General features: G+C 41.8%; 1 protein-coding gene across 1 annotated transcript in view; it reads left to right on the top strand.

Annotated features, from left to right (window-relative positions):
• The window catches only part of LOC147312160 (kinesin heavy chain-like), a 52,326-nt gene that overhangs the window by 1,959 nt on the left and 37,747 nt on the right, over positions 1 to 12,620 (top strand). The window contains exons 2-6 of the mRNA XM_086267321.1: positions 7,945 to 8,032; positions 8,122 to 8,195; positions 8,281 to 8,385; positions 8,619 to 8,667; positions 8,790 to 8,845. Of these exons, the coding sequence (XP_086123447.1) occupies positions 7,945 to 8,032; positions 8,122 to 8,195; positions 8,281 to 8,385; positions 8,619 to 8,667; positions 8,790 to 8,845 (372 nt within the window). The remainder of the gene's footprint in view (positions 1 to 7,944; positions 8,033 to 8,121; positions 8,196 to 8,280; positions 8,386 to 8,618; positions 8,668 to 8,789; positions 8,846 to 12,620) is intronic.

Consider the following 12,620-nt stretch of genomic DNA (forward strand, 5'->3'; position numbering starts at 1 on the left):
TATATTTTTTACATTTCATTTTATTTCAGTTCAGAAATGCTCTGCATTTCCTATAAAAAACAAGACAGTTGGCCAACCAATTATTTCAAAATTATTTATTGTTCCAAACCATTTTGACTATAATCAATAGAGAGGATTAGTAATATACAGAATTAGTGCTACGGCAGAAATTATTAGAGAAATGTTTGTTTTATAAAACCTGCAACCTTTTGAAAACCAGTATAAAACCTGCAATCTTTTTAGAACTGGTATAAAACCTGCAACCTGTCTAAAACTGGCATAAAACCATTATAAAAACTCTTTTTAAACCAATTTGCAAGTACTCAAAAATGTTTATATGTGCACTGTGCCTGTACAATGTAAAAAAAAAAAATCTACACATGTATCAATGAAATCAACTTAAATCTCCCTTTCAAATGGGTGTTCTTATAATTTTTGAATGTAGAATACCACTGCAGGCCAACCAAGTAAAAAAACCAAGCACACATGCACATGCACATACACATGCACACATGCATGCAAACACACCACTGTGCAGTGTTAAGTTCACAATTAAGTTTGCGAATCTTAGAGGTCATCTTGTTAAAGTCAAGCTCCATCATAATCTTTTGAAGAGCCTCAAAGGTGAACCTGAATCCTCGTGGATATTCCATATTAAGAGCATAACAGAGTCCAAAGACCATTGCCACTCCAGCTGCCACAGAAGGCAACTCATTCAGGACTTCCACACCATCAATGATTATCCCGATGTCTTGAGGCTGATGTAGGAGGCTTGAGTTGTCCCATGGTGGTACTCTGCAGCTCTTCCTCAGCTTCATCTTTCTGGGATATCTTGAGGTAAAATATGGAACAAAATGTACAAGTGAAGAACTGAAGTCTGGCACACCTGATAAATCTTTGACCATAATAAACTACTATTTTGACAGTTGTTTGGTCACAGACTATTAGAACAATTATTTGACTAATCAGATTGTGAATTGCATAATCATTAAATTAAATCAATGGTGGAACATTTTCATAAATGTTCCACAAAGCCCAAGAAAAAAAAGAAAACAATACAGAACCCTAAGATATTAACTTGATGAGTTGATTAATCGTTGCTGTCCTACATTAATCACTGCATTTAATAGCAGAGTTGTCAAATTTACATCAAGAGACTGCATCCCATGTAGAGACAGAACAGATATGGACATACCATGTATTCTTTTATCAAGGTTCAAGGTTCAAGGTTCTTTATTTGTCACATGCATAGTTATACAAGTATAACACACAGTGAAATGTAACCTGACACGCTCCTCGACATGTGCAAAAAAATTGGGGGGGGTGTAGAGGAAGAACATTATATATATATATGTGTGTGTGTATATATATATATATATATATATATATATAGATATATATAGATATATAGATATATATATAGATATAGATATATAGGCCTGAACCCCCTCAGTGAGATCATTAACAAGACTGGCTACGGATACCGACTACGGAACGGAGCAGTTGTCAGCCACCTCCTGTACATGGATGACATCAAGCTGTATGCCAAGAGTGAACGAGACATCGATTCACTGATCCACACTACCAGGCTATACAGCAATGACATTGGAATGTCGTTCGGACTGGAGAAGTGTAGTCGGATGGTAACAAAGAGAGGGAAGGTAGTCAGAACTGAGGGGATTAAACTACCAGAAGGCAACATTGCAGACATAGAGGACAGTTACAAGTACTTGGGGATCCCGCAGGCGAATGGGAACCATGAAGAGGCCGCTAGAAAAGCTGCAACCACCAAGTACCTGCAGAGGGTCAGGCAAGTCCTGAGGAGTCAGCTGAATGGTAAGAACAAGATCCGGGCCATCAACACGTACGCCCTGCCCGTGATCAGGTACCCTGCTGGGGTAATAGGCTGGCCAAAGGAGGAGATAGAAGCCACTGACATAAAGACAAGAAAGCTCCTTACCATGCATGGAGGGTTTCACCCCAAGTCCAGCACCCTGGTGAGTGTCAGCACCACAGTCCAGGATGAGACAACGAACATCCAAGAATACATTGGGAAGATGGCCCCAACTGACCGAGTGCTCAGTGAATACCTCAGGCAGCAGAAACCCAAGAAAGAGGAGGGAGACGAGGAACCATCATGGAAGGACAGGCCCCTGCACGGTATGTACCACCGGCAGATAGAGGAGGTGGCTGATATCCAGAAATCCTACCAGTGGCTGGACAAAGCTGGACTGAAAGACAGCACAGAGGCACTAATCATGGCAGCACAAGAACAAGCTCTGAGCACAAGATCCATAGAGGCTGGGGTCTATCACACCAGGCAAGACCCCAGGTGCAGGCTGTGTAAAGATGCCCCAGAGACAATCCAGCACATAACAGCAGGGTGCAAGATGCTAGCAGGCAAGGCATACATGGAACGCCATAACCAAGTGGCCGGCATAGTGTACAGGAACATCTGTGCCGAGTATAACCTGGAAGTCCCGAGGTCAAAATGGGAGATGCCCCCAAGGGTGGTGGAGAATGGCCAAGCTAAGATCCTGTGGGACTTCCAGATACAGACGGACAAAATGGTGGTGGCTAACCAACCGGACATAGTGGTGGTAGACAAACAGAAGAAGACGGCCGTAGTGATCGATGTAGCAGTTCCCAATGACAGCAATATCAGGAAGAAGGAACACGAGAAGCTGGAGAAATACCAAGGGCTCAGAGAAGAGCTCGAGAGGATGTGGAGGGTGAAGGTAACGGTGGTCCCCGTGGTAATCAGAGCACTAGGTGCGGTGACTCCCAAGCTAGGCGAGTGGCTCCAGCAGATCCCGGGAACAACATCGGAGATCTCTGTCCAGAAGAGCGCAGTCCTGGGAACAGCTAAGATACTGCGCAGGACCCTCAAGCTCCCAGGCCTCTGGTAGAGGACCCGAGCTTGAAGGATAAACCGCCCGCAGGGGCGTGCTGGGTGTGATATATATATATATTAGTATAGACATTGGGTGAATGTGCAGTAGTAGCAGCAAGCAGGTGAATTCTGTACATTAATATGAATAGACATCTGACAATTCCTCAACACGTTCTCCAAGGTAGATAATGAGAGATTTAAGTATACACTCCATCCTAATGTCAGCATCAGCATCCTGCAGGAACAGTTAAAATTGTTACTTTGCAATATGGAGAGTATGCTGCGTGAGAGGAATTTTTTTTCACTTCTCTATCCTCATGAGGTGACTAATGCCCCTTTTCCACCGACAAATCGGCACGGTGCGCTTGAGAGCAGTTCAGTTTAGCGCGGATGAACTCGCTTGTTGCGGTGGAAACATAAAGCGGATGGATGTAACTGGGAACAGGGGCGAACCCATCTGGCTATGAAAAGTCACGCGCAAAAGTCTTTGTCCGCAACGTCACAGCCCGAAGAACAACAACAATCGCGATATATGTGTGTTTTTGTACTTTGCTCTGTCTGTGGTTCATTTTGATTGGTTTGATTTTTGGTTCTTGTGGAGGAAGTCGCCATGGTCCAAAGTTAATGGAGTATGGTTGCTGGGAGTATTTTTTTAAAGCCTTTTGTGGGAGCGCTTCTATATCACATCACGTGGGCACCACACACACCCGGGCCAATCAGGTGTAAAGGCGGTGGAAAAGCATCCGCAGGGGGCTAAAGTGAACTGAGCCACACCGTGTTCTGTCGGTGGAAAAGCGGCATATGCTTTCTTGTCCCTAAATAAAAGTTTATACGTATATATGTATGTATGTGTATCTGGCGAGTGAGAGTGAAAATGTGTCTCCAAAATAAATTTTGTTGTAGTTGTGCTCTGTACTTGTATAATGACAATAAATCTCTTCATTCATTCAAGAACAAAGCCCACACTTCCTTTCAACATTTTAAAAGGTCACAACCATAATCACTGACGTTACCAAAATAAAACTGTAACAGGATACAAATTCTCATTAGATACAGGGGTTAAAATGCTAACTGTCATGTTAATAGTTAATTATATACACCCTACCTGATCAAGAAACTCTAGGATTATGGCAGTTTTTGCTTTGGTTGTCCCTCCTTTCTTTCTGATTATTTTAAGTAGCTGTGGGGAGTGCTTGTCCAGCTGGACCATGAATCTGGTTAGCAGGGGAACTGCAGTAACCCGCAGAAACTCTGCATTAATCTGTACATGAGTAGACAGTGTACAATACATTTTTTTAAAGACCAACTTCCAACAAGAAAAAGTCAAAACATATATTTCCCATTTCCAAACTATGATAAAAGGCATTAGTACAAAAAAGTTATACGTCTTCCATCTGAAATAGACCTGGCCATCTTTCCAAGAGGTTCTTATTGTCAGGCTTCTTATCCACAACCTCTTTCCTCCTGAATTCGAAGGTCCTGGCCATCAACACACAGATATTTATATGAAGAGAGACAGAGACAAACGTGCGCGCACAAACACAAGCTTGTGTCTAGAAACCGCGAGCTCACCAGAAAAATTCAAACGAAGCGGAGCACGGAGTTATACTATGAATGTTATGAACTATGAACTTATGCTAGCTAGCTGTATCCACCACCGATGCATCGTGGTAACGCTAGGTAGTTAGTATACTGGTAAAAAACGGCTTTTTGCCTAACTTGCATTCCCGACTGTGATGGTCGGTTGCTGGTAACCAGTTCTAACGTCGCGCCGGATAGCTAGCTAGCTTGTAGCTAGCAGCTACAATCATGCAAAAATTGGGGGTGGCTGTCGACCCAGCTTAAATGGGGTTATTTTCTGCAATTTTGGCAATACAAATTATAAAAGCTTTTGTAACACACTTGGCTTTACTTACGTTTATTTTCAGATGAAATTAATCAAAGATGTGACACGATGTTTCCAGCGGCCATGCAGAATAAAAATGGGTCCCGGTCTATTTCTGGTTGGCGTGTTCAAGTGCAAATCACTTTGACTCAAATTAAAGATATTATCTGTTCAACATGAAAAGAAATATATGTTTTGAGAGAAATCAAAAACTTTGCGTTGTGTCCTTTGTACAGATATTTAGTTTCATCCAAATCAAAAGTGGTATTTTAAAATGCAAAAAGAAAGAGTTTCACAATCAAATCAATGATTTTATTCTGTTTTGAATGGCACTTATTAGATTGAATGAATGACTGCATGTTAGACTTTTTTCAGTGTATGCACAAGTTTTCCAAACAAAGTTATTTGCATCCATTTACCTTTTACCTTTTTTAAATAACCATTTCAAACTGTTTACAGAACAATCAGCTGTTCTTCAGTAAGATGCCACACAAATTATTTGTGCCACTCCAAAAAAATAATTTCTGTCCACTATAAAGGAGAACATCACAGCCTGATACCTGCAGGTCTGACAGCAGCAGGTGTATCAGTCCTGTTTCTACCTGGAGACAGCAGTCGCCTCATTGTTCTGACACACAACACAAAACTATCCACAACACTACACACTAACTACACAAGACAACACACTAACTACACACTCAGACACAAACTTAACAACGTAGTGTATACTGTACAGTGTAGTGACGAATGCCCAGACCTCTACATTGGAGAGACCAAACAGCTACTTCATAAACGCATGGCACAACATAGAAGAGCCACCTCCACGGGACAAGACTCAGCTGTCCATCTGCATCTAAAGGTCAAAGGTCACTCTTTCCAGGATGCCAATGTTCACATTTTGGACAGAGAGGACAGATGGTTTGAAAGAGGAGTGAAAGAAGCTTCTATGTCCACTGTGAGCAACCATCTTTGAACAGAGGGCGGGGCTTATCACACCAACTGTCTGCCATCTATAATCCAATTTTGAGATCCTTCCCAGATGCCTGAACGCCCACTCACATCCTGGGCCTCTTGACCTTAGTGAGTCACATGATAGGGTGGGGCTAGGTCTTAGAACTGAAGAAGCTTCTCAGCTGAAACCTCTTCATCAAACTTAAAGAAGTCCAGCTGATTTTCTTGTCTTTTCAAGCTCCTGACGCACTGACCAACTTTTAGATTGAAATTAAATTATTCAGCAGCAGCCTGACAGAAAGTGCAGACACAGGCTGTTTACTGATGGAGCACCAACATCTGTCAAAGCTCTGAACCTTTAAAATGTTGTTTGACATCAATGACATCATTCAATCTCTAATGTGTTGACATCTGAAGAAGAAATGTAATCAGATTACCATCTGGCTGTCCACAGCTGCAAAGATGGAGACCAGATATTTTACTGTACTGATAATCAATCACACATTGATGTACTGAGGACTGATTAACTGTGATTCAGATAAATTCTCTCCCCTCTGAGCTCTGACAGAGACTTAAGTTAACCTGTCTGTTATCATGATAACTGAGACTGAATGACTCCTCTCAACCTGAAAAAGACTCAACCTGTGAAACCTGTTCCTGAAACGTTTTCAGTGAGAGGATTAAACATGTGACTGTAAACATTCCCAAATGCCCAGTGTTGTATGGTCCTGTTTTTCTCTTGTTCATAACTAAACGTGAAGCACTTTGTTGCTTTCAAATGTAGAAATAAAACCGATCATTGAAAAATCCTCAGAGACAGCTGCACTCTCTGAATTCTCTTGTTTGTTTGTTTTAGACTGAACTTTATTTAAACTAACGAGACAACAGTGAAAGGTTTGTGGTGATTTAACGAGCCCTCATTAAACTCAGACTGAACGTCTTGTTTTTGTTCTCATTACCTCCCCTGAGCCTCTGACCCTTGACCCTACTCTTTATATAAAGGTAAATCTGTTGTAGTGGTAATTCCTCCTGTTTGGCAATAACAAGATCCATTTTTTGTTTCTTCCTGCTGCTTCTCCTGCTCTGGTAAAAAAAAAACACCCATAGGCCCACCCCAGTGCATGCTGGTCCTATACCAGTCTCTTTATTTATAGAAACAAAATGGCCCTACAGCTCTTACTGACTAATTGAACAAGGTAACATCAAACAAACAAAACATTGAAACAAATATTAACCTACAAATAAACTTGTAAATAAACCCCAAAATATAAGTAAACTAACAACAAACATTAACAACAAATTTCAAAAATAATAAAAATAAAGAACAAATAGCTCCAACATCTGTTATTGTCTCGGTATTGTCTGTTTGTTTTTCTGAAGGAGAAACTGAGACAGTCATGTGACCATCAGGAGTCCCATTAAACTATAAATTCTATCAAACTTTATTTAAAATCACAGTGGAGACACTTTGTAAAAAAATAATAATTAGATTTATGTTCAGCTTTCAAGGGAGCCAAGGCCGCATTACATAAAGAAGGTCAAAGTTCAAAGATCTGAACATTAACTGATGGACGTTGAAGATCTCAGAGGGGAGCACTCACACAGAGGAGGCAGCAGAGCTGAAGGTCTGCTGTGGGGCTGGAGATGGTCTGACAGGTGCCATCTCCAGCCACCTCGTGCTGACGAGGAAAGCATGGAGGGGTTTGTAGATGTGGGACGGTCAGTGGAGGTGCCTGTGTGGACTGACCAATCAGGACAGCTCAGCAGGAGTCCAACCAGGAGGTGATCAGGGAAGCTCACTGTGACCTCAACGACCAGCGGACGGTTGGTGGTTTTGATCCCTGGTTGCTCCAGTCGCCATGCCAAATACCCTTTGGTGACATACTTACCCCGAGCTGCTCTGTGAGACCTCCATCAGAGTGTGAATGTTGTATAAATGCAGATACATAAGAAGCACTCTCTTTTTACTCCTAGTTTTGTTTGTTAAAACAGAAATCTAACAGTCCTCACTGACTTACATTGATAATCTTGGCTTCGATGTGTTAAGATGTTACTGAGAGACTGAAACATCACACCATAACACTCAGTGTCAGTGAGCAGGGTGTTTTTTATATGACCTCTTCATAGCAGGAGGAGACTGTCTGCTGACAGCATAAATCTTTTTTTTTTTCAAACAGAGGCTTTTAGTTTTTACAGTGTGTTTCCTGTGTTTCAGGGGAAGCCATATGTGTTCGACCGAGTCTTCCCCCCAACCACTGAACAGGTTCAGGTGTACGACACCTGTGCCAAGCAGATCGTCAGAGGTCAGTGCAACATATTCCATTAAAGAAGGAAAGTGACTGAGAGGAAGTGACGGCTGTAAACGGCGTTTGTTTCTTTGTTTGTGCCTCAGATGTGTTGGGAGGATATAACGGCACCATCTTTGCTTATGGTCAGACCTCCTCAGGAAAGACTCACACAATGGAGGTTGGTCTGTTGTTTTGTAGTTTATTTTCAGGTCTTTGTTTTGGTGTTATTTGAATGATTAATTAAATGATTCGTCATGTTTCAGGGGACCCTTCATGACCCTCATCAGATGGGCATCATCCCTCGTATTTCCAGAGACATCTTTGACCACATCTACTCCATGGATGAGAACCTGGAGTTCCACATCAAGGTGATTCTGCTTGTGAAACAAATATTTTTATGTTGTTTTTGTGTTTCTGTTGTCAGATCTTAGGAAAATCTAACTGTAAAAAATGATTCTTCATCTTAATTCAAAGAAATATCATCATTTGATCAGTGTAGCATCATTTAATCTCCAAAGTGTTTTTATTCTGAATCACAGTTTTTCTTTTTAGAAGACTGAACATGTTTAACGTAACATAAACACTGGCTGTGTATCTGCAGGTGTCTTATTTTGAAATCTATCTGGATAAAATCAGAGACCTGCTGGATGGTGAGACCAACCCTGAACCTTTACTATGCTCATATAGAGTTGAATAGAATAGTAGAGTAGAAATAGAGTGTAAGTACAATCAAGCTAATGCTAACTGCTATGATGATGCTTTCATGTTTCAGTGTCAAAGACCAACCTGGCTGTTCATGAAGATAAGAACAGAGTTCCCTTTGTGAAGGTAAATAAATCGTGTTAGCTGCGTTTCGACTGCAGGAACAAAAGTCAGCAGAAACTGTCTCCAGATGTTTGTTTCCACAGCTGTGGGGATCCACTGGACTCACCTGGTAGCCTAAATAGTGACTGGATATAACTGCAGAGGCCTGAACTATTTTGGGTTAGAAGGTGGTTCATTCTTACTGGGGTAAATCGACACAGTAACTTATGCTGTGAATTTAACTCGCTCTGGAGCCCGTTTAGATCCAGATTAGACGTCAGCAGGTATGAAGCACCGCCCACTGACCAATCAGTTCTCCAGAATACAGCGTCACAGTTCCTGGATGATCCGTCAGAGGTTTGTGTGCAAACAGTAGGAGCGTCTAAAGTTTTCTACTTCCATGCAAAGACATATTAAATCATAAATATTAAATAACAAATAATAATATAGATGTTTAGACACAGTGTTATTAATTTATAAGCGTAATTATATGATTATAAAACAGGACACCTGCACTCTACCTGCTGAGCTCAGATCAAATATGGACATAGACTCATGTCTGAATCGTTAAACGGCAGCTGAGAGAATAGGCAAGGCAAGTTTATTTATATGGCACAATTCAACAGCAAGGTGATTCAAAGTGCTTTACAGAGACATTAAAAAACAGAAACAACTAAAAAGCATGATTTAAAAAGAAAAAGAAAAAAAGGAACGGTAGATAAAATCAGTAGTTAAAATGTAAGTTTTGAAATTTAAGCTTAAAAGTAAAACTTTTAAGGATTTGGTGCTTTATTCAAATGCAGCTGAGAACAGGTGAGTCTTCAACCTGGATTTAAATAAACTGAGTTTTTCCGCTGATCTGAGGCTTTCTGGGAGTTTGTTCCAGATATAAGGAGCATAAAAGATGAATGCAGCTTCTCTGTGTCTGGTTCTGACTCTGGGAACTGATAAAAGACCGGATCCAGATGACCTGAGGGATCTGGAAGGTTCATACTGGGTCAGGAGGTCACTGATGTACTTTAAAGTCTATCCTCTGACGGACAGGCAGCCAGTGTAAAGACCTCAGAGCTGGACTGATGTGGTCCACTTTTTTGGTCTTAGTGAGGACTCGAGCAGCAGAGTTCTGAATGAGCTGCAGTCCTAATGTGTTTTTCTAATTTTAGCTCTGCATCCATCACTACACCCAAATTTCTCGCCTGGTTGGTGGTTTTTAGGTGTATAGATTGAAGTTCTCTGGTGACCTGTAATCATTTTTCTTTGGCACCAAAGACTATTACCTCAGTTTTGTTTTTGTTTAGCTGGAGAAAATTGTGGCACAACCAGTCATTAATGTCCTCAATGCATTTACCAAGAGCCTGTACAGGGCCTTGGTCTCCTGGTGACATTGTGATATATACTTGTGTGTCATCTGCATAGCTGTGGTAGTTTATTTTGTTGTTCTTTATAATCTGTGCCAGTGGGAGCATGTAAATGTTAAACAGAAGGGGTCCCAAGATGGAACCTTGGGGAACTCCACATGTGATACTTGTCTGCTCAGATGTGAAGTTACCTATTGATACAAAGTATTTCCTGTTTTCTAAGTATGTTTTGAACCAGTTTAGTACAGTTCCTGAAAGACCTGCCCAGTTCTCCAGTTGTTTGAGTAATATGTTGTGGTCAACTGTATCAAATGCTGCACTGAGATCCAGTAAAACTAAGACTGACATTTTTCCACTGTCTGTATTCAGACATATGTCATTAAACACTTTGGTCAGAGCGGTTTCAGTGCTGTGATTCTGACTAAAACCTGACTGGAAGGCATCATAGCAGTTATTCTGTTTAAGAAGTAATTGAGATGTTGTGTGTGGCCTCTGTTACATGCTGAGTCAGCCAAAGTTGCCCAGAGTGTTACTCAGGTCTTTAGTCCCTTTGTCCTGAGGGTTGTCCACATGGATGTTAAAATCCCCAACAATAATTACACAGTCGAAATCAACACAGATCACAGACAGCAGTTCACTGAGATCATTAAAAAGTCTGTGCAGTATTTGGGAGGCCTGTAAACATTAAGAAACACAACTTTGGATGGGGCCTTCAGCTGTAAAGCCACATATTCAAAAGACTGAAAACTTCCAGGAGATAGCTGCTTACATTGAAATGATTCATTAAATAAGACAGCAACCCCTCCTCTCCTGCTCACCCTGGCCTCACTGATAAAACTGTAGTTAGGAGGGGTCGTCTCGATGAGAACAGCTCCACTGTTACTTTGGTCCAACCAAGTTTCAGTTAAAAACATAAAATCACGGCTGTGCTCAGTGATTAAATCATTAATTAAAAATGTTTTCCCAGCTAAAGATCTAACGTTTAATAAAGCCAACTTAAGTGTTTTAGAGGTATTATTTGCCCCCTCGTGTTTGGGAGCAGTCTGTGGCACACAAGCTATGTTTACTATGTTTAAAGATCTTTTAGAGTGCAGCTCTCGGTGTTTTGACCAGGCCACATGTCTCCTTCTGTCACCTGAAAGTACAGAGATTTTAAAACCTTCTAGTAAACAGGGTCCCAGCTTCTCCTGGGAAAAGTCACCACTGCCATAATCTTCGCAGCCCGGACCCTCCACACATCAGACTGCGGAGACAGAGCATGAAGGTGGTAAGAAGGAACTGGGGGGGGGGGGGCAATGTAACTTCGATTGCTCTGTTGGGGGCGGGGCTCGATGGCGAACCTTTGGCTGTTCTGGTTGGGGGTTTGTGGGGACAAAAAGGGATTGGGCCGGGGGGTAGATCTGATCCCAGCATTGACCCGCTCCATCATCTCCTCAGTGAATTTCAGGTGTGGGGAGGAGGGAGAAAGGGAGGGGGAGGAGGGTGATGACCTGTCAGGGGTTTGGGGGACTGGGGAAGGTCGTGGTCCCTGGTCCTGGTCGTTGGTGTTGTTGAGAGAGTTGGAGGCAAATAGGGACCCCTCTTCTTGCCTCAGACGTCTCTCCTTTCTGAGGCTCTTCCCGGGTGGGGGCAGATGGAGCTCCTCCTCAAGGTTTCTGCTGGGCTTTGTCTGTTCTTGCAGTACTGTTTGTTCCTCTTTATGAGATAACTCCTCATTTATCTCAGCCTTGGCACCAAGCACAGATGGATGACGTATGGAATAAAACAAGTTGGAGGTGAACAGTTTCACCCCTGACTTGTTAAAATTAAATCCATTTGCTTTAAACAAATGCCTGTGTTCCCCAAAAATATTAAAATTGTTGATAAAATGCACTGAGTGGTCAGTACTAGTGATGGGATTTCTGGCTCTTTTTAGAGAACCGGCTCTTTCGGCTCGGCTCACTAAAAAGAGCTGGCTCTTTCAGCTCGAATCCGGCTTTTTGGGTTGTTTTGTTGCTTTAATTAATTTATTATTAACAATAATATAAAATTATGCACAAAAGGAATTACTAATGTAAAAAAAAAGTGGTTTTATTTATATATGTTTATTAGGGGTGCAACGATATTCGTATCGATATTGAACCGTTCGATACAGTGCTTTCGGTTCGGTACGCATATGTATCGAACAATACAAAATTTGTAATTTATTTTATCAACTTTCCTTCTGACGATGCTGTCTGTGTTGAGCGCTCAGTGAATCTGCCTTCGACTGCTCCGCCTAGGGTCGACAGTGCAGCCTAGGCGGAGTAGTCGAACGCAGATTCACTGAGCGCTCAACACAGACAGCATCGTCAGAAGGAAGAGCGCAGGGCAAGCTAGCGAGACAGAAGTTAAGCTCTCCTTACAACATGAACCTCCCCCACCCTCATTCAGATCTGGCGTTTGGAATTATTTTGGTTTTC

This window comes from Aulonocara sp. 'chitande type north' Nkhata Bay, linkage group LG16 (assembly GCF_057382095.1).
Source record: "Aulonocara sp. 'chitande type north' Nkhata Bay isolate Kocher_YH1m ecotype deep benthic linkage group LG16, A_spYH_male_GT1.1, whole genome shotgun sequence".
Lineage (NCBI taxonomy): Eukaryota > Metazoa > Chordata > Actinopteri > Cichliformes > Cichlidae > Aulonocara > Aulonocara sp. 'chitande type north' Nkhata Bay.